General features: G+C 40.6%; 2 protein-coding genes across 6 annotated transcripts; one reads left to right on the top strand and one right to left on the bottom strand.

Annotated features, from left to right (window-relative positions):
• Nucleotides 1-119: 119 nt before the first annotated feature.
• Nucleotides 120-10,325, bottom strand: LOC112256218 (sorting nexin-12). 5 transcript variants are annotated; one of them, XR_006083910.1, is made up of 7 exons: nt 9,921-10,325; nt 8,269-8,364; nt 8,017-8,141; nt 7,762-7,852; nt 2,962-3,095; nt 2,432-2,442; nt 120-1,396 (listed from the first exon to the last, which is right to left on the bottom strand). XR_006083910.1 is itself a non-coding variant. In XM_042325709.1 (6 exons), the coding sequence occupies exons 1-5, from the start codon at nt 10,083-10,085 to the stop codon at nt 2,437-2,439; spliced, it is 483 nt and encodes a 160-aa protein (XP_042181643.1). In that variant the 5' UTR covers nt 10,086-10,324; the 3' UTR covers nt 120-1,396; nt 2,432-2,436. The 5 variants fall into 5 exon arrangements, 4 of the variants coding, with proteins under 4 accessions (XP_042181643.1, XP_042181644.1, XP_024285071.1 ...); XM_042325709.1 differs by lacking the exon at nt 2,962-3,095 and having other exon boundaries at nt 9,921-10,324; XM_042325710.1 differs by lacking the exon at nt 2,962-3,095 and having other exon boundaries at nt 120-1,393; nt 9,921-10,324.
• A 1,227-nt stretch (nt 10,326-11,552) lies between these two features.
• Nucleotides 11,553-20,348, top strand: LOC112256219 (forkhead box protein O4). Its single transcript, XM_024429306.2, has 3 exons — nt 11,553-13,999; nt 14,637-16,103; nt 16,192-20,348. The coding sequence occupies exons 1-2, from the start codon at nt 13,568-13,570 to the stop codon at nt 16,071-16,073; spliced, it is 1,869 nt and encodes a 622-aa protein (XP_024285074.1). The 5' UTR covers nt 11,553-13,567; the 3' UTR covers nt 16,074-16,103; nt 16,192-20,348.
• Nucleotides 20,349-23,157: the final 2,809 nt, after the last annotated feature.

Below are 23,157 nucleotides of genomic sequence, written 5' to 3'. Positions count from 1 at the left end.
CCTCTTCTTGACCACTGGTTTGAAAGATAACTGAGGAAAGCAATTTTCACTAAATTGGTGAGAGATTATTGGGCCATAATAACAGAATATTTTTTAAATGAGGAGACAACCACATTTGATAGATTTTCAGTGGTTTAATAAACTAACAGTACATTGTGGTCAACAAATTTAAATCAGAAAAAAACAGCCTTTATGTATTTGAATGGTCAAAAACACATGAACATAGAACACCAATGAAATGTTTGGCAACTAGCCATCAGTTTAGTTGAGGTGAGGCCGAGATGTTTCAGGAAACATATCACAATGAAGCAGAAACTGTCTTTGGTGCTTGATTACAGACATTTCCGGCTGCATGAGCCTCACCCCACACATTAAACAGAAGCACCTAAATACCGAATAATATTTCCTTCTAAGACAACCCTGTATCTGCGAGTGTAAGCAAAATAAGTATCCTGCTGGACATTCTTGTTATTGATTGAGCTTTATTTTACCAGGTAAATTGATATAAAATATTCTCATTTACAACAACCTACAATAGTGTTGCAGTAGAGGAGAGAGGTTGGAAATGATTGTGACCACGGTTGCGAGAATCTAGGTTGGGAGTTTTCCCAACACATTGGCGTTAAGATCCCTACTATTACATCAAGTGCAATGGAGTCTGATGACCATTGAGGTGGTACGAATGAATATTTGTCCCCAAGACTTGATCCTGATACTTGTCATTTTTTTCTATTACACTATGGAATCATTCCTCTATCAAGATTTGTAAATAAGTTGTCAAGTAATGTAAAAATAATCTTAATGGAAAGTAATAGAATGCTTTGTGTTGGTGAGTCAGGTTGGCCAGGTTTCCCTTCGGAGATCGATCTTTAACTGAGAAACTGGTTGCTCAGGGGAAAGTCTTTTTGGCAGACTGTCATTTTCACATGAGAAATGTACACAATTATATTTCACCAAGCAGAATTCATGAGTTAGGAAGCCAACTTGTTACTAAAACAATATTTTCTCATTCCAAAAATTAAGTGTTATAATTATTACCAACACCTACTTACTTAATAAGCCTCAAGTTTAACTCCAGAAAAATCATGTTTCATAAAAGGTAACTTACTAACTTGTTACTAATCGTTTTATAAATTCACCTTCCCCACCCTCAGGCTTCTGCTACAAGTTAAATGCTCTGCATGTGAATACCCCCAGAGCTTCCCCAGACCAACTACAAATAAGATATGTATATATGTACACAGTATTTACAGAGAGTTCCAGCAGATGCAGTTGTCTAGGAGGATGGGCCACCTATGGAAGAGACAGCGTGGGCTCTAGTGATAAAGCCAAACAGCCAGGGGGTGTAGGGTTGAGAAGATGGGCTGAGTAGACATCATTTTCATCTCTGGGGCTGCTATAGAAAGGAAAACAAATCACAGGTATTCATGGACTTATTAGTATCTGAGGATTAGTGTTGCCAGTCTCACTACACTTATGTAGACCAAGACTTTAAAGTCTGAACAAAAGGCATATAGACCTTTACTGTTCTACAATGTCTATAACATAGTTACAACTATCAAAAAAGGGTAAGAGTGTATAGGTTAATTCTAGGCTCTGATACAATGGCTAGGTTAATGGAATCTTCCTTTAAAAAAAATATATGTTTTTATATGATCTCAAGGGTATGTTCCATTATTGCTAAAGAATAGGTTTGAAATCAAGACTTCCTTCATCACAATTGAAAAACTGGTCAATGATTGAGGCATTGTGTTACCAGTGTCAGCATACAGCATCCGACAGATTTTAGGGTGCTGGAGATGAGCATTTTGATGTAAACTGGTAATTCAAATCTTAACTGCATGTAATCTGTCATTAAAAAACAAGCAAGGTCTAGCCATACATTCATATAATGTATGTTAGATACTGCTCTCTAGGTCTCAGTTACTGCCGCCATGAAAGCCTGCATGACTGGTTTAAAGGCACATTCCAAAAATTTTCAACTTCATATTCCTACTCATAAATTGATTAAAATCACATGACGCATACCGATGATGTCATCAGAAACACTTACTGTTTTTTTAACTACAAAAAAAAAGCATCATTTTCAAATATGTTGCGGTGCTGTAGATTTATAAAATATAAAGTTGAAAAACAGTGACATTTCCCTTTAAGCCAAAAGTGGAAGTAATGTATTTTACTAAAGATGAACTGTAAATATTACCCCATGCATGCATGCAACCATATCATGGCAACAGTTACACTTACTCAAGGAAAATTTAAAAAGGAATAAGTGGTTGATTGAAAAAGAGGGAAGCGAAGAGATATGAGCGTAAATGCATTAATGTATTATTGGTAACCCGCTAAACCAAATCTGAATTGACACACACAAAAGCGGTTGGAAAATGATCACAATTGTATTAATATAAATAAAAAGCATAACCAAACTTACTTTATTCACACCTAAAAAAAAAAAAAAGAAAAGGGGGGGGAGACATTGTAAGACACAAAAACCTCTGATACTGTTCTCTGTATGTTCAGGTTCCTTAAACCACTAAAATGTAATCTGACATTACAGAACATAATCCTTTTGTCCCCTTGCTAAGCTATAGCTTCTTAATTTTCACATTTAAAATTATGAGAAACAGTCATCACCAGCCAGGTTTCCATCCAATTGGCGACAGATTCTCATGCGAATATTCTAAAATCTGCATAAAAACAATAGACATCCCACCAGAGATGCGTTTATCATATTGACCTGTTGCGGATAAAAAGCTGTGCGTGATGAAGAGGTGCACATAAAGATGACTTTTACTGTTAAATTCCCATGTAAAAAAAAAAAATAGAATGAACTGCAAGCTTTCCCTGAGTCGTAGTGGGAGGACCACACAACATAGCATTGGGTGACTCCAAGATGGTTATTACAAAGGCGTTTCCACCGCCATTTCTCACATAAATTTTACCAATACAAAAAGAGCCCACCTTGTCTAGTGTATTTTGTTTTGTAGATATTTGGACATTTTCCAGACAAATTTGCCGTTTCCATCAGCCCTGATATTTTCATCCGACATACTTCACTCACGTACTTCACTCACGTAAAAATGTTGGATGGAAATCTGTTACAGACACATTTACACAATAAATATGCATTTAGGTTATACAAAGTTATCTTATATAATTTCACCCGATTATGCTTCTTGTAAGCACAAAATTAGTGTACTAGGTAAGTCAAGACTTGATAGCGGAGGTCATATTGTGTGTGTGTGTGTGTGTTATATATAATTTAGTGTACAAATAAAATGCTATTCCCTTGCTGGGAGAGATAGATGGAAACCGCTAAGGAACAGCCAGCACACCCCACCTACTGCCACACCCCTCTCCAACACAGCCACCCTGTCGGCTAGCGCAAGTTGCTGTATCTGTGCCAAAACGCATGTATTTTTCATCCTTTAGCTTGTTCTCCTTTTTTTGTCAGCACTTTTATTTCCCTGACTGATCAAAACTCGTTCGCTCATGCTGCATCTTGTCTCTCTGCATAGAGTATATCCAAAATTAGGAACACCTTCCTAATATTGAGTTTTCCACCCCCCCTGCTCTCAGAACAGCCTAAATTCGTCGGGGAATGGACTCTACAAGGTGTCGAAAGCGTTCCACAGGGATCCTGGCCCATGTTGACTCCAATGCTTTCCACAGTCAAGATGGCTGGAAGTCCTGTGGGTGGTGGACCATTCTTGAAACACACGGGAAACTGTTGAGCATGGAAATACCCAACAGTGTTGCACCTGGCACCTAACACTACACGGCCCAGTCACGGACCAGGATGTCTTGCTCCCAGGCAGACTAAATAACTTTTTTGCCCGCTTTGAGGACAATACAGTGCCACTGACACGGCCTGCAACGAAAACATGCGAAATCTCCTTCACTGCAGCCGAGGTGAGTAAAACATTTAAACGTGTTAACCCTCGCAAGGCTGCAGGCCCAGACGGCATCCCCAGCCGCGGCCTCAGAGCATGCGCAGACCAGCTGGCCGGTGTGTTCACGGACATATTCAAATCAATCCCTATACCAGTCTGCTGTTCCCACATGCTTCAAGAGGGCCACCACTGTTCCTGTTCCCAAGAAAGCTAAGGTAACTGAGCTAAACGACTACCGCCCCGTAGCACTCACTTCAGTCATCATGAAGTGCTTTGAGAGACTAGTCAAGGACCATATCACCTCCACCCTACCTGACACCCTACCTGCTTACCACCCCTAGACCGATGCAATCTCAACCACACTGCACACTGCCCTAACCCATCTGGACAAGAGGAATCCATGTGAGAATGCTGTTCATCGACTACAGCTCGGCATTCAACACCATAGAGACCCTGGGACCCTGGGTCTCGACCCCGCCCTGTGCAACTGGGTACTGGACTTCCTGACGGGCCGCCCCCAGGTGGTGAGGGTAGGGAACAACATCTCCACCCCGCTGATCCTCAACACTGGGGCCCCACAAGGGTGCGTTCTGAGCCCTCTCCTGTACTCCCTGTTCACCCACGACTGCGTGGCCACGCACGCCTCCAACTTAATCATCAAGTTTGCGGACGACACAACAGTGGTAGGCTTGATTACCAACAACGACGAGACGGCCTACAGGGAGGAGGTGAGGGCCCTCGGAGTGTGGTGTCAGGAAAATAATCTCACACTCAACGTCAACAAAACTAAGGAGATGATTGTGGACTTCAGGAAACAGCAGAGGGAACACCCCCCTATCCACATCGATGGAACAGTAGTGGAGAGGGTAGTAAGTTTTAAGTTCCTCGGCATACACGTCACAGACAAACTGAATTGGTCCACTCACACAGAGAGCATCGTGAAGAAGGCGCAACAGCGCCTCTTCAACCTCAGGAGGCTGAAGAAATTCGGCTTGTCACCAAAAGCACTCAAACTTCTACAGATGCACAATCGAGAGCATCCTGGCGGGCTGTATCACCGCCTGGTACGGCAACTGCTCCGCCCACAACCGTAAGGCTCTCCAGAGGGTAGTGAGGTCTGCACAACGCATCACCGGGGGCAAACTACCCGCCCTCCAGGATACCTACACCACCCGATGTTACAGGAAGGCCATAAAGATCATCAAGGACAACAACCACCCGAGCCACTGCCTGTTCACCCCGCTATCATCCAGAAGGCGAGGTCAGTACAGGTGCATCAAAGCTGGGACCGAGAGACTGAAAAACAGCTTCTATCTCAAGGCCATCAGACTGTTAAACAGCCACCACTAACATTGAGTGGCTGCTGCCAACACACTGACTCAACTCCAGCCTCTTTAATAATGGGAATTGATGGGAAATTATGTAAAATATATCACTAGCCACTTTAAACAATGCTACCTAATATAATGTTTACATACCCTACATTATTCATCTCATATGTATACGTATATACTGTACTCTATATCATCTACTGCATCCTTATGTAATATATGTATCACTAGCCACTTTGTTTACATACTCATCTCATATGTATATACTGTACTCGATACCATCTACTGTATCTTGCCTAAGCTGCTCTGTACCATCACTCATTCATATACAGTGCCTTGTGAAAGTATTTGGCCCCCTTGAACTTTGCGACCTTTTGCCACATTTCAGGCTTCAAACATAAAGATATAAAACTGTATTTTTTTGTGAAGAATCAACAACAAGTGGGACACAATCATGAAGTGGAACGACATTTATTGGATATTTCTAACTTTTTTTACAAAAACTGAAAAATTGGGCGTGCAAAATTATTCAGCCCCCTTAAGTTAATACTTTGTAGCGCCACCTTTTGCTGCGATTACAGCTGTAAGTCACTTGGGGTATGTCTATCAGTTTTGCACATCGAGAGACTGAAAGTTTTTCCCATTCCTCCTTGCAAAACAGCTCGAGCTCAGTGAGGCTGGATGGAGAGCATTTGTGAACAGCAGTTTTCAGTTCTTTCCACAGATTCTCGATTGGATTCAGGTCTGGACTTTGACTTGGCCATTCTAACACCTGGATATGTTTATTTTTGAACCATTCCATTGTAGATTTTGCTTTATGTTTTGGATCATTGTCTTGTTGGAAGACAAATCTCCGACCCAGTCTCAGGTCTTTTGCATACTCCATCAGGTTCTTCCATAATGGTCCTGTATTTGGCTCCATCCATCTTCCCATCAATTTTAACCATCTTCCCTGTCCCTGCTGAAGAAAAGCAGGCCCAAACCATGATGCTGCCACCACCATGTTTGACAGTGGGGATGGTGTGTTCAGGGTGATGAGCTGTGTTGCTTTTACGCCAAACATAACGTTTTGCATTGTTGCCAAAAAGTTCAATTTTGGTTTCATCTGACCAGAGCACCTTCTTCCACATGTTTGGTGTGTCTCCCAGGTGGCTTGTGGCAAACTTTAAAACGACACTTTTTATGGATATCTTTAAGAAATGGCTTTCTTCTTGCCACTCTTCCATAAAGGCCAGATTTGTGCAATATACGACTGATTGTTGTCCTATGGACAGAGTCTCCCACCTCAGCTGTAGATCTCTGCAGTTCATCCAGAGTGATCATGGGCCTCTCGGCTGCATCTCTGATCAGTCTTCTCCTTGTATGAGCTGAAAGTTTAGAGGGATGGCCAGGTCTTGGTAGATTTGCAGTGGTCTGATACTCCTTCCATTTCAATAGTATCGCTTGCACAGTGCTCCTTGGGATGTTTAAAGCTTGGGAAATCTTTTTGTATCCAAATCCGGCTTTAAACTTCTTCACAACAGTATCTCGGACCTGCTTGGTGTGTTCCTTGTTCTTCATGATGCTCTCTGCGCTTTTAACGGACCTCTGAGACTATCACAGTGCAGGTGCATTTATACGGAGACTTGATTACACACAGGTGGATTGTATTTATCATCATTAGTCATTTAGGTCAACATTGGATCATTCAGAGATCCTCACTGAACTTCTGGAGAGTTTGCTGCACTGAAAGTAAAGGGGCTGAATAATTTTACACGACCAATTTTTCAGTTTTTGATTTGTTAAAAAAGTTTGAAATATCCAATAAATGTCGTTCCACTTCATGATTGTGTCCCACTTGTTGTTGATTCTTCACCAAAAAATACAGTTTTATATCTTTATGTTTGAAGCCTGAAATTTGGCAAAAGGTCGCAAAGTTCAAGGGGGCCGAATACTTTCACAAGGCACTGTATCTTTATGTACATATTCTTTATCCCCTTACACTGTGAATAAGACAGTAGTTTTTTTTTTTTTGTTGAATTATTAGTTAGATTACTTGTTGGATTATTACTGCATTGTCGGAACTAGAAGCACAAGCATTTCGCTACACTCGCATTAACATCTGCTAACCATGTGTATGTGACAAATAAAATTAGATTTTATTTTTTTTACACCCCATTCAAAAAGGCACAGAAATATTTTCTTGCCCATTCACCCTCTGAATGGCACACATACACAATCCATAACTCAATTGTTTCTAGGCTTAAAAATTATTTTTTACCCGTCTCCTCCCCTTCATCTACACTGATTGAAGTGGATTTAACAAGTGACATCAATAAGGGGTCATAGCTTTCACCTGGATTCACCTGGTCAGTTTATGTAATGGAAAGAGCAGGTGTTCTTAATGTTTTATATACTCAGTGTACAATAAGCACTATGTTTGGAACATTAAATCGCAATAAATATCAGCACCTAAGAATCGTGATATCATATCGTGAGGTCCCTGGCAATTCTCTTCCCTAGATGGCAACTCAACCCTGCCCATTCTACTGGCGTACTTTTCCAGGAATGTAGTTCCGGTCAATGGACTCATCCTGAAGGAACATGTGAAGACAGCGCTCATTCTGGGCCAGGGGATGACCTGCGAGTCTGGTGATAGTGGAGAAAGAAGTAGGTTTCAGGTAATTAGCAATCATAATTGCTTATTAGTGGAGTCAAAAGGCAGATGGCTGAGAGCTAATTTGACAATGCATTGAAATGGAGACAGCCATAGAGAGAGAGAGAGAAATACCATTGGCAGAAACATTACACACCTGTTGATAAACTGTTCCAAGCCTACCCTCCGCTCCTCAATGAAGGAGTCCTCAAAGATGCCCTCATCTCCTCGGAAGGGCAGCTGTCTCTTCAAAGCTTTGCCAGGGAGAGGGGGCACCACAATCTGTAGAAAGGGCACCCCTTATCAGTAAATTAGTTACTTAGAAACAAACACAGGAATTCCAACAAAATAAATTGCCATTATACTGGTGAGACATACAGGCAATTAGTTATGCAGTGTGAGAGCCTACCTTACTGTCTCTCTCCAGCTCATTCTTCAGCCACTCAAAATCACTGTACCTTCTTCGCACAACAGAGTCCTTAAGTTTGAAGATGGGAAGGTTTGTCTGCACATGATAACAATTATATTAATCACTACATTAAAATGACAGAAATACAGATTGGGGGCATTTCCAGTACAGCATGTCCAGTGACATGGTGAGACTTCAGTACTTGCACCCTTCATAAATGAATAACTTCATCAGCATCTTGTCTCACTCTGTGAACACCACTGTTCAATTGTGAAACTGGCGTGGTGTATTTTGTGATAGTGGATGGTTCATAATACAACCCCATCTTTTGGGTGTAGGGAAACCCAGAGGAGTGTCCATGAGATTGTTGCATTAAAACATTTTTTATTTTACCTTTATTTAACTAGGCAAGTCATTTTTACCCTGTCGGCTCAGGGATTCGTGTAACCTTTTGGTTAATAGTCCAACGCTCTAACCACTAGGCTACTTACCGCCCCATGCAGTGTGAGAGCCAGGTAATTAGGTGAGGTCTGTAGTAGTATGGGTATACACTGGCCAACTTATGTCTCTCTCTCAGCCCATATAGTCTCTAGACAACAGGTATCAAACTCATTCCATGGAGGGCCTAGTGCAGGGTTTCCTAAACTCTGTGCATGTTTTTGTTTTTGCCCTAGCACTACACAGCAGATTCAAATAATCATGACATGTTTATCATTTGAATCAGCTGTGCAGTGTTAGGACAAAAAACTAAAAGGTGCACAGATTTGAGGAAATGCTGGCCTAGTGTCTGTGGGTTTTCACTTCTCCCTTGTACTTGATGACTTAAGGTCACTAATTAGGAAGGAACTCCCATTGCCTGGTTGTATAAGTCTTAATTGAAGTGAAAAACCCAGACACTAGGCCCTCCATGGAATGAGTTTGACAACCCTGCTAGACAGACAGGTTGTCTCCCACAATGTACCAATGTTGAAGCATGCCCTAGGATTTGTGAGACTAGCTCATGTTCAAACACCTTTCTATACAATGATGGTTTAACACCCCAGTGGCGGTCTGCTCATCTCATAACACCCCTCATAGCCTGGTTTCTTCCTAGGTGGTGGCCTTTCTAGGGAGTTTTTCCTAGCCACTGTGCTTCTACACCTGCATTGCTTGCTGTTTGGGGTTTTAGGCTGGGTTTCACGTTGTGACATCAGCTGATGTAAGAAGTGCTTTATAAATACATGTGATTGATAACCACAGTACTAACTGTCCCAATATTCTTTAATATCGAGCCTGGGGATTCCAGGGGTGGGCAGGGTTTTCTTCTGGGTTGGAGAAAAAGCCTGCACATCCTACATAATTGAATAAACGAGCTAGCTATAGCCTGACATACTGACTAGCAAAGGCTACCTGCAGAAACACTACCTAACCTGACAACCTTTCACATGCTGGCTATGTAATGTTTGTGGTAGCCATATTAGTAACGACTGCATGAGGAATTTGGATGAAATTATTATTTAACATGACAATGTGAAAGGCTAAGCATTTGAAAAGCAAAAAGTCGAGTCTCTCCAAAAACACGTCCCAACCCATGTTCCCACACCATACTAGCGTCACCTACACTAGGCCCCGCCAAAATCACCGGCCTCGATTTCAATACTGGCGCTCCTCACCTGCATTCTCACTTCATAAGTGGTAAATCGGTTCCGGCCGACTCCAGTAGTTTGTGGGTCATAAACGTCGATTTCAAGAAAATTGCTTGGGGGGCCATACGCATCTGTAAGATCCTGCGGTTTAGAGTTTAATCGGCGAGTGTCTGCAACCGTGGGATCCGACATTTTCGGTTTCTGCTGCTAATCTCAAGTCGATAAACTGGGATCGTCACTAGTTAACACAACCACAAAGTCATAATTATGGATAAACTCCGCCCATTTCTAAAATTGATCTTCTTAAAATCTGATTTTCAAGCACACTGTTAACATTATGCCTAACCTTAAATGAAGACCAAAATGCTAATTTGTTTGTAGCCAATTTAGACTGTCTCTTTGAATCAGACTTTGTAGCTGTGTTATGTAGTGGAAAGACAGAAATTGGGGCGTTCGTCTATGGCCAAGTCATAATAAACCCCGCCTATTTATACAATTGATCTTAAAATTTGATTTTAAACCTAACATTTTAGTCACTTATCAGACGCTCTTGTCAAGAGCGATTTGCAGGAGGAATTCGGGTTAAGTGCCTTGCTGAAGAGTACATTGACAGAATTTTCACCTAGTTTTGGCTGTGGAATCTGACTATGGCTTTGGAATCGGACTTTGTGGCTATAGAAGCTAGTGGAAAGGCAAACTGGTGGTGAAGGTTCTTGTTCCGCAGCCAATCGAAGCAGAGCAAACGCATTTATCGTGGTTTATTTTGACCAATAGCAGAGAATGAAACAATTGTGCCAAAATTAAACAAGTGTGAAACAATAATCAAACTGACAAAATGGGATTTGAAAGTCTTACAAAATGTGCAGAACGGCTTATACTATTGCAAAAAAAGTATACGTTTCCAGAATAAAGATTTAAAGTAAATCAGACCAGATGTATATGTTCGCTGTAGATAGATCTATCTCTACTGTATATCCTTTTATTGTTTACATCACGCGCTGCATTCGCCAAAGGGTTATTCGGCCAACCACTCCCCACTGTAAAATACACTGGGAATCGTAGTTCTTGTGCACACTCAGATTATTGTTAAAATAAACACACCATGAGATTTAGGCTGATCTTCAAAATGTCGTTAAATTAACAAATATTGTATTTCTATGCTTTTCTATGTTGGCACTGATATTCTTAAAAAATGTTATCATACTGAAATGAATCTTCTTCACAGATCGTCCTCGGCACACAAATAATTATTTTTGAATGTAACTGTACAACAATGGCAACCTTAAAGTAACCTGTCGACAACCTACTTTTTAAAGACCATGCACTGTACACCGACACACCGGGACTATTGCTGAAAGTTTGCATGTCAAATGAAAGAGGGATGCATGTGCTTCAACACGAGATTGGGGCTGAATAGATCTGTAGCCTAAACCTACAAGTCTGCGCTACTACTTGGTCAACTGAAATCTGATTTACGATAATTCACGGGTAACTTTCCAGTTTTGGCTTAGGTGGTGCTTACACTTTATGAAGTGATGCATAATCATGATTTTCAGCGCCGAAGTACCTATTTTAGCTCGCCAGTCGTTCGTTGTTTATTCTTGTGCTTTGAATCGTCACATGACTGACTGCATTTCCCAGCAATCCACAACACGCAAGCGCAGTACACGTTGTCTGGCAGTGGTAAACAGACGTCAGAAGGGAGTCTTCGCCTCAAGTCAAAACAAAACAAAAAAATAGATACGATGACTGAATATTTTGACATCCATAATGGACACAAGTCAAGCAAAACTATCTACTGAAAGGGGCAAATTCTAAAGGAAGGTACTGAAGGCATTTTTCCGACTTTTGAAAGGATTTAAAACTCCGAAATAACTGGAGTTAGCCAGCTAGCTAGGTGGCTATTACGCTATTTCCACAACTACGTTTGGTGTGTTGAGAGTGCAGCCGATGTGTAAGAGAGTAAACTTCAAGAAACCGTGGATTCCGAACCGTGCTTTAACGTATCCAGGGGACGAGGACTGACTCAAGTTAGGCACATTCTGAAGGTTTGTGCCCGCGTGAGCATCGTGTGCTGCCGCTCCACTGTGTAGAGAAACATGGCAGATGGCGACACGCGCTTGCCCACAATGTGGAGGAGAGTGCAAACCTGAACCAGAAAACCACGGACTTTCTGATCGATTATTTTCCTCAAATTCTTGTTACAGACCATCATGATCAAACTGTTCAGTAAGGTTTTGCTCTCAACATTTATTTTTGTCGGTCGACTTAAATTACTAAACTAGCCAAGTAATAATGCTGTAGAGGAAAGAAACGACATCCAGCATAACATTACTGTTTTGACTTATTTTCAGCAGTAAACGTGGCATTGGTTAGATAATCAAATATAGCATAGTTTTTACTTGAAATATTGATCATCTTATTGCTATAGCTCCATGAATCCACAAAGTGACATTGTTTCACAGGTATGAGTGACGGCTAGATGTATTGTGCATTTTGTTATCAATTAGTTGTTGTTTACATATATATCACAATTAGAATTGTGATATAAATATTGTAACTTTTTATCGGCTCCAGTATTATATTGGAGCGCGAGGTTATTTCTACGTGCGAAGGAGCGAGACGGCACGTTGTTTACAAGGGCAGACCGAGGCATCGTTAAATTTAGCTAGTTGACCATTTGTAACGAACGCTCTTTTGTGACAGTGACCCACTGTGTAATCCTAATTTGTGAGTTCTTTTCAAATATCTGTTCTTGGGGGCGACTCTATTTTAATTTTATTTTAACTCAAAGGGCAATTTTTTTTTAAAGGAAGACACAATAAATAAACATTTCAGTTTATAGTGTTGTGATACTTATAATTTTATAGCTACTTTCCCTTTAATTAGCTCACATTTTCACAAACTTCTCATAGATTTACATTGTCTCCAACAAACTACCAAAACTAAACTGAGAAGTTTTTAAATTTGATATATATATATATACCACACAGCAACGTTTTACCATAACACGTTATGTGGGCCATCAATTGCATTGTATTCTGATTGCAATCCAGATGTTTTGGTGTGCATTCCTCCCTGAGTTCCCTTTGTTCTTTTATACAAACAAAGGAACCCTCATCACAGCCTTTCTTTGCTCTATGTAAATAGGAAGGTTTATAATAGTTACTATTAAGGAGATTATTTGGGTCCCCTAATCTCCAATCTCAGGATTAACAGACGCTATATTGGTGTATCCAGATTGTGTCTTTCTTCTACGAGTCCCCTTAATAGAGGATGGGAAATTGCATTTTTTTGTACAATAGTTTAAGTTTATATTGAACTTTTGGTTATACAATAATTTTATTAGACAATCTAGTTTGAACATAGACTCATCAGATAATAATAATAATAATAACAAGCATTTCGCTACACCGGCAATAACACCTGCTAAATATGTGTATGTGACCAATAACATTTTATTTGATTTAATAGGCCTACATTTTGGTGTGCCTGTTACAAACACGTGTTGACAAACCTCCCCAGATTATATATTTGTTTTATTTTTATTTAGTAGAGATTTTTCAGTCTGACTTATTTATTTTGACGTTTTATATTTGAAGTATTATTTCTTAGTAGTCAACATTTAGAATAGTTCAGAAGTGAAGCAAATCTTTTGTGGAAAATCTCTTACAATGGAGGATTCAAAGGTACCCAAGATTGACCCAGATTTTGAGCCGCAAAGCAGACCTAGGTCGTGCACATGGCCTCTCCCCAGACCCGACATCTCAGCTGTTAAACCGGAGGGGGCAGACGGACCTGAATCCGCTGCGGGAACCCCTCCCGCCGACGAGGATAAGCAAGAGCAACAGCAAATCGTATGTGAGCCTGAGAAAGTTGTGGTCTCAGAGGGAGGAGTTGTAGCCGGAGTGGGTGGAGCCACGCCCCGAAAGGGATCATCCCGGCGCAATGCATGGGGGAACCATTCCTACGCGGACCTGATTAGCCAGGCTATTGAGAACGCTCCAGAGAAGCGCTTAACCTTGGCACAGATATATGACTGGATGGTGAAAACTGTGCCTTACTTCAAAGATAAAGGAGATAGCAACAGCTCAGCAGGGTGGAAGGTAAAAAGAAAATGATGTTTACCTTAATGCACTTCATTATTGTTATACACATTGTTATAACTATGTTATATAGACCCATTTGATGTGATCACATGATGCATTATTACACTGCATTAGTTTTTTAAAAGTTTTTTTTTGTGAATAATAGAAGTAATTACTTGAAATCTATGGTCATCATAATGGAAAAAGTGATGTAATATATGTATCACTAGCCACTTTAAACAATGCCACTTCATATAATGTTTACATACCCTATATTACTCATCTCATATGTATATACTGTACTCTATACCATCCACTGCATCTTGCCTATGCCGTTCTATACCATCACTCATTCATATATTTTTTTAATGTAAATATACTTATTCATTCCTTTACACTTGTGTGTGTATAAGGTAATTGTTGTGAAATTGTTAGGTTAGATTACTCGTTGGATATTACTGCATTGTCGGAACTAGAAGTACAAGCATTTCGCTACACTCGCATTGACATCTGCTAATCATGTGTCTGTGACAAATATATATATATATATATATATATTTTTTTTTTTTGATCAAATGAAGTTGAATAATTTCCTAAGTTACAAGGCGCCAATGTTAAACAAAACCCTTTTTCTTTTCCCTTCCCGATACCTCAGAATTCAATTCGCCACAATTTATCACTCCACAACAAGTTCTTGAGAGTTCACAATGAGTCCACAGGCAAAAGTTCCTGGTGGATGCTCAACCCAGAGGGGGGCAAGACTGGGAAAGCCCCCCGGCGCCGTGCTGCCTCCATGGACAACAGCAGCAAACTGCTAAAGAGCCGGATGCGGGCCAAGCAGACCAAGAAGGCAGCAGCAGGCTTGGGCGGGACCACCGGGGGAGACGGTGATGGTGTCGCAGACAGTCCCAACTCCTCCCAGCAGTTCCCCAAATGGGGGGTGAACAGCGGCAGCCCCTCATCCCGCGGTAGCCTAGACGACCCTGACATGTGGACCAGCTTCCGTCCACGCACCAGCTCCAACGCCAGCACCCTGAGTGGCCGGCTGTCCCCCATTGGTCCCGGCCAGGAGGATGAGGATGACCTGCCTGAGGAAGGTCTACTGGGCTACTCCACGGGCAACCTGCCGCCAACCCTCACCGAGACACTCATGGAGGAGCTGGACCTGATCGATGGCCTGACGCTGATGACAGAGCAGCAAGGAAGGGCTAGTCCCAGCACGGCCCCCATGGTGCCCTCCACCCCTCTGCCCTCCGCTTCCACCCTGCTTCCCCGGGGGTCCGGGTTCCCCACATTCCGTCAGCTGCAGCCACCCAACCTCTCCCAGGCCACCAACCAGATTGGGGGACAGTCCTCAGGCACACAATCTGGCAACAATAACAACTCCAAACCCTCAAACTATGGCAACTCCCTCTTCAACCCTATGCCTACCCCCGGCTCCCATGGGACTGGTCACTATGGCACCCATGTAGGCTCCAGCTTGGAGGCATTGCTCACTTCGGACTCCCCGCCTCCCAGTGATGTCATGATGACCCAGGTGGATCCGCTGATGCCCAGTCCGGGTGGAGTGGGGATGATGGGCATGGGGGGGCCCATGGTGGGAGGGCGGGCCAAGCCCAACCAACTGTTGCTGGGGAAGGGGCTTGAGCCCAACACTGTGGCACCCATGGGGATGCAATCTCAACTCCAGTCCCAGCTCCAGCAGCAGCACTCTCAGCTGGGCATGAGCCTGTCAGGCATGGCCCAGGACTCTCCACAGTTCTCCGGCCTCAAAGCCCAGCATGCACAGCTGCCAGGTATGGGGCTTCACCACGGAGGGGGCCTCTCCGCCAATGCAGGAGGAGGTCTGCCAGGGATGGGCCAGTTCGGAACGCCGAGCTGCTTCCTGCCCAGTCAAGACCGCTTGCCCACCGACTTGGATATCGAGATGTTCACAGAGAACTTGGACTGTGACGTTGACTACATCATCAACAGCGACCTCATGGATGGAGAGGGCATCGATTTCAACTTTGACCCCATAATCCAGGGTGGCCAAAGCTACTCCGGCCCTGCGACCACGCAGAGCTCCGCCCACAACTGGGTACCCAGCTAACTTCCCAGCAACCCTTGCAGTGTTAGCCAGGTACGCTGAAATTATACTTTCAGGTTCTAACTATACCCTTGTTTCCCTCTCACCTTCACTCACTACCTGTATCTTTTGGTTTGTGCAGGAGATTAATCAAGAACATCATGAAGTCAACATTTGTATTTGACTCTTTGTTGCGGGTAAGGATCCCAATCACACAAAAACTCAACGACACTCACAACAAAGATCACACCTGGTGCATTCCCATTCCTCGTCTCCCTATTGGCTGAAGATCCGAAGCAATTTTTTTAACCTTTGCGTTTGTACTTTTGAGTTTTCTTTGGATTTAAGGACGAAACAAGACCTCAGACATCCATGTCACGTGCCAATACAAGTGGATGGTCAGGAGATCCACCATACATGAGACACACCCCCCCCAGACACCCTAGTAACACTTGCAACTTTTGGGGAGTTTGCCGTATGTATTTTCTTGGAGTGTTTTTGAGAGAAGTATGACAGAATTTATTTAGAGTAAAAAGACAAAACACAACAAACAACTCTAAACTACTTGGAGTTAATATAACAATGAATATTATTACTATACCAAAGTAGTTTAAGGATTGATATGGTACACCTCATTGATGTCTTTGATATTGAAGGTAAAATGGACAGGGCACACAGGAAAACATGGCCAGTTTTCGTATAAATTGTAGGTGGTAAACGATTACCGACCACCCCCAACTTAGACATAAAATGAAGCTGCTGCATCTGTATATATGGAGGGAATGTGGTTCAAACACAAAAACACTCCTCTGTACCTTCCCCAATGAAAATATTGAGAAGTTGCAGCTGGACTATGGACGGGTTGGTTGTATGGCAACAAAACCAACGGGCAAAACAGAAAGGGCTGCAGCTGCGTGGGCCCAGGCCCATCCAAACAGATTGAGCAAAAAAAATAAATGATAGTAACCGTCTTTTTACCTAAACATGCAAACACCATTAGATAGAATTCATAGCAAGCAATTTTCGGTCAGTTTTGTTGCCGACTAACTAACCCTCATTAACCGGTCAACAAATGGTTACATTTTTCCCAAACAGTAAAATGACATGACCAACAGAAAATATCCTACTATGCATGCATACAAGGAACGAACATGTTTCATTGTGAACTTAATGGAAACATGCAACAACAGCAAGCCTATCGTCTTACAGTCAAAAGGCTATAATGTCTATTATTGAACGTTCAACTCCTGTAATGAAGCAGTTAATAAAACCTCCATTTCAAACATTTGCCAAAATGCAATTCGCGGGAAAACACCATTCTAAACAGCACACCTAATGCAAACGGTTCCATATGTGACAGATATGAAACTTAGAATGATGGGGAATCTAATAGCAACAACTAAGATGGTTTGCTAGTATGACTATGATTGTGTCTTTAGGTTCTGGACAACGAAAGAAAGATATGAAAACCAATAGAGCAGTAGAAAATTATGGTTTAATGGCATGAGGAAATCTTTATAAATAATATTTTCCTCCATGTTTCTATGGTTGGATTTTGGCAAGGCTACTTTGAAGCAAGGTAAGACATGCCTCATTATTTAAAGTAAAGTAAAACGATCAGGTTTCAAACAATTATGCTGCCTCAAGCTCACATTGTAAAGTGGTGGGTGACTTGCTGATAGCCTGCCTACCGTTGACTATAGCATATGCACTCAAATGGCGAATGGGAGGTGCACTTGAATTATGAGTTGAATTTGAGAAATAAAAATTGATATTTTTAGCTGTGGCCATCAAAACAGTTAACACGCAATGACTGGGCTTATAAAATAATATTTCACTGCAGTACCAGCTTTTTGAGGAGCTACTCTCACGCTGTCTGACAGGTGGTAGGCTATTCTGCTCCTCAAACTAGACTCTGTATGCTGTGCTTGTGATAACTAAGATGCATGACGACTAACAAAAATATACACACCAATTTAATTTCACAAAGTTATGCAAATTAACCTATAGACCGATAAGCATGACTGATCAAATGTATTTTCGGCGGCTAACCTATTAACCGTTAACATCCTTACAAGAAGTGCACTGGAATAACATTCAGATTAACTGGAATGACATTCACTCTCATGGGATGGGTGGCCAAAAATAACTAACTGAAAGCCACACTCCCAATAAGCCATGAATATGACCGCATTGAGACATATGTCACTGTGCTTCTATGACTATGTGCAATATATAAATGCACCATACCACTGCTTACTTTGTTAATTTAGCAAACAAGACCGCTCATAATCCAGTGCCTTTTTTACAGTCAATACACGTATATGAGTTTTAAAAATGCTAATTTTTCTCTGCCTCATGACAAAATAAATAGAATTGCCGTAAATTAGGGGGGAACCAATTCATTTCTGGCTGCACTACTGCATGGTTGGCTAAGATTGTTGACAACATGTAAACTATATTTAATCTCCAAATGTTTATTGAAAACAGAAATACATTTGCACAATGAGTGCTTGTCTCATAGATCGTCAGTCAAAACACATTAAAACAAGACACGGTATCAAGAACAAGATAAAACTAGCTGAAATGAGCCACCTACGATTCCCCACATGGCAACTTCTTGTCATTGTTACTAGCCATCTGACCATTCAGAATCATAACAAAGCTCAGCTTCTGGCCCCATTGTGCGTCATTTTCGTGACGTCAGCCAACCTGTATAACGCGGGCAAAGTGTGAAGATGTTAAAGGTCATTGGATGAGACTGAGTTAAGGATGCACGATTTGACATTGGACTCTGCAGGTTGACCAAACTTAGTTGAGCGTTTGGTCGCTTGATGGTACGAAACATGTGCTTTTGTTTCTTTTTCATTGAAGAGACTGGAGCTACAAGGTAACTAGGTGTTATTTAATTGGTAATTCAGTAATTGAACAGTGCGGGGTATGTGATTAGGGCCGGGGGACGACACCAGTATCGCAATACTCCTTAGTATCGTGGCAAGGAAATAAAACACAAAGCAGATTGAACTTCTTTATCAAAACTATCATTATGTTGTCATCCAGGGTCACATGTATTTATTTTCCAAGCTAAAGCACACAATATTTTACATACAGCAGGTTTTTAAAGGACCAACAAGTTGGTCTACTTCGTGTTTTTATTTTTGCCATAGAAAAAATATTGCGACACTGCTATCGTCCCGGCCACATATGTGATATGCATTTACAGTTTGGCATTCGTGACTCTGCTCAGTGTGTGCTAAAGCGCAGGGTGGAAATAACTTTGGGGGAGTATTATTTTCTCTCCTGATGTGCAATTTCACCAACAATATGAAGAAATGTGAATTGTGAACTTTTTACAGGGGGCATTCAAAGGTAATTTTATTTGCCAACAATTGATTTGGTTGGCCAAGTGTTATATCATTGAAAGCAGTATTCCTCCACTGCTGTATGGGCCACTTGAAGGTTTTACATGTTGTGTTTCAAGGCACTTGGGAGTATTCCTGTCAGGTGGCAAGCATACTCAAATGGCAAAAGAAGAGCTGAAATCCAAGTTTGGTTGAATCATTTCATCAGAGGAGGAAGGTTGTATACGTGCTATGCACATAGACATGACATGCTATGCAGATCAATCAGGAGAAGTAAAATAAGTCTTGAAGGAAATTAAGATCTCCTTTTGAAGGGTTTTGCTATTTAATGTTTTCCTTAAATGTTATATCGCTTTAAGTAAGGGAAACCGGGGCTTCATGTGGGAATAATTTCTCACTAATTACACTTTGTTATACATTACTAACCGTTTTTTAAATGAAATTAATACAATGTGTGAAGTTTAAAAAAAAAAAAAAAAAAAAAAAACTATATTTGACTAGTTTAATATACAATTTAGATGGAGGTTATAAGTGAAATATTAACAGATATTAATATATTACTAATCAGAAGAAGTAAAAAATTTAAATTGGAAAAACTATTTCAAAGATCATTTTTAACAGTCATTTTCTATATATTCTTTTATTTTTGTAAAAGATGAGATGCATGTAGTTTTTATACATAACCAAAGGAACACTAAGAATTGCATGGCAGATAATGGGGTGCTTGGGACAATGTATTTCAGTGCAGATAAGCTTTGCAAGTGGAGCCTGTTCAAAGACCTGTCGTTTTAACAAATGACAAGGCAGGTGAGGTGAGGCCAAATGCATCCGTGGACCAGTATAACTTGATTTTTCAAATTGACTTGCCACTTATTTAGTTAATTTGACTTGACTATTGTGAAATTTAAATCCAAATAAAAACCTCACATGGAATTTACACAATGGAGGACATTTTGCTTTCAGCAGTGATCTCTCAGGGTCATTCAAAAAGAATAACAATGGAAACATCTTCGTTAAGGGGGTAATCGAGTAATCATCAGAATAACAACATTTAAGGTGAATTTCTTTGTTAAAATAGAAGACTGGAAACCAACAGCCCCTCATGTTCTGCTGTTTTCTTGAGTATGGCATCCTTGACACAAGTGTCTTGGATTCAAGCCACTTTCAATTTAACACTTTAAAATAGAAATTCTAATTTTACTGTAAGACTGAAGTACACAAGATATCTTTGGTCGTATATCATAATAATAGTCTCGTTCGAGGTTGTTAAACTGCCAATATTGAACACTAGAACATGTTACTCAATAGCAAGACGCACCATGTAATTTTCCACGTTTTTTTTTCTTTCCTTTTGAAGATGTTTTGTGTTAGGCGTAAGTTTGTATTTAATTCTTTGTTCATGTCAGAAAAAAAGGTTTTTGTTTATTGTAAAGTTTTTTTTGTGTGTTGGAACAGTTTTTCATCTGAAATGCATCCCAGGTGGAGTTTTACATGATTGTTAATAATGTCACTGTAACCATGTGAATACATTAGCTTTTAATTTTTATAAAGCACCCTTTTCTCACAAAGATTTTCCTATTGATCAGTGCTAGTTGTCATTTATGACATACATTAAGAGGGCCATAATGTAATGGGTGCATATTTAGATCACTTTAGGGCCTTGAATCATTTGTATGCATCACACAGATCTTAAGTGAGTATAAAGGTATTGATTAGTTAAAGGTCCAATGCAGCCATTTACGATTAAGTACCTTACTGTGATTATTTTTTCCCCAATTAAAACAGTAAAAAATGTACAAAAAAATAAACAAAAATAGCTTCTTAGCAAAGAGCAATTTCTCAAGCAAGAATTTTGCTAGGACAATCTGTGAGTGGTGGGGAGGGGAAAACTAGCTGTTATTGGCAGAGTTTGAGTTTGGAACTCTCTTTCTTATTGGTGTATACTAATGTCACCAGGCAGGCCAAAGCCCCATCCCACCAAGAGGCAGTCATTCAAATCTTTTCAAACAGCTTTTACACTGAAACGGTATATCACAACCTCATAGTGTGGAAATATTTATAAAACGTTGGACTAGTAACCGGAAGGTTGCAAGTTCAAACCACCCGAGCTGACAAGGTACAAATCTGGCGTTCTGCCCCTGAACAGGCAGTTAACCCACTGTTCCTAGGCCGTCATTGAAAATAAGAATTTGTTCTTAACTGACTTGCCTACTTAAATAAAAGTAAAATACATTTGAAAAAACACAGGAAATCAAGTTATTTACTGCACTGGGCCTTTAAAGAAACAAACCTTTATTATTTTTGTTATATATATATAGTGATCCCCAAACTTTGTCACTTAAATAGAATTGAAATCAAAGTGAATACCGTGTAGTCTGAGGTATTTTAATAAGCATGTATGAAAGTCCCATTGATAAACAGCAAATAATTTTGGTTGCTGTGATGGATTCCACAGTGATACTCAAGTCAATGATGGCATAATGGGTGGACTGGCAGCCATTGTGAGTGTACACATAGGAGCCATGCAGGAAGTAAATCAATGTGTGCTGTAATTTGTTGATTCAACTTAACTGACATTAGAAAAAATACATTCCATTGCATGAGCCACATCAGTGAAAATCATTTGAATGAACATTCTACATTACCATGGAAAATATTGCGTCACAATACCAGGCAGCCGTTGCGAGTGTACCAATGTCAAATTGGCAGGGTTGGAGGTTCCAAGCCCATTCTATTTCTATGGTCATACTATTAACATTATTGGCTGGGTCTTTGAGAGATGTCCTCTCCTTATGCATCTTAGGGTGGGTGTGAGTGTTTGATAGGGGTGACCGAATGAAAGGGAATGTGTCATTGTTGGACAGTGGTGTAATTGTTTTAATTGTTGACTGAAAGTGTGATGGCTGTGTTTAAAAGCACAGTGTATAGGGGACATCCTTTCTATAGGCTGTATTTGCTGGGTCCTTGACCTTGAATAATCTGCTGGAGTTTCCCCCACTGTGGTCTTTTGACTTTTTATCCCCTAGTCCCAGTAACATTTCCTTTCTTAATATTTTTCTTCAATTTCTTTAATACTAATTTTCTCATGATAAAAGTAGCTGTTAGTAATCTCCTTTAAAAACTTTTTTTTAATTTTTAAATGGCCCCACTTTGATAATACAGTATTTTAGTATGTGGACAGTAAATATTTTTGTTTGGTTTTTAGAAGGGGTGGTTATCAGAGGGGTTGATGAGTTGTGCCTAGCCAATATGTGTTAATTACTTTATTTTGATCATTTTTGTCTTATTTCTCTCTCAATCTTACTTTACATATTGTAAAGTCAGCCAAAGATGGCATTGGAAACAGTTCTGGAAAGTGGAAATAAACGTAATCTGTTTAACCATATTAGCCGAATCGTTCTTTATTATTTTATTGGTTCACCAGTATTCACATTTATATTGTTCAAGAACTTCATGATATCAACAAATATAACAGTGGGATGTTTTTCACTTTAAAGGTCCAATACAGCCATTTTTATTTCAATATCAAATATTTTCTGGGTAACTATTAAGGTTACTGTGACTGTTTGAAAATGGTTACAAAGAAACAAAAATAGCTTCTTAGCAAAGAGCAATTTCTCAAGAAAGAATGTTGCTTGGACTGTCTGGGAGTGGTTTGAGTGGGGAGGGGAAAACTGAAAACTATCTGTTATTGGAACGCTCTTATTGGCCTACACCCAGATTAGCATTTTACTGCACTGTTAGGC

Source organism: Oncorhynchus tshawytscha, linkage group LG08 (genome assembly GCF_018296145.1).
Source record: "Oncorhynchus tshawytscha isolate Ot180627B linkage group LG08, Otsh_v2.0, whole genome shotgun sequence".
In the NCBI taxonomy this organism is placed as follows: domain Eukaryota; kingdom Metazoa; phylum Chordata; class Actinopteri; order Salmoniformes; family Salmonidae; genus Oncorhynchus; species Oncorhynchus tshawytscha.
Note: the sequence above shows the minus strand (reverse complement) of the source record. Positions and strands in the feature narration are given on the sequence as shown.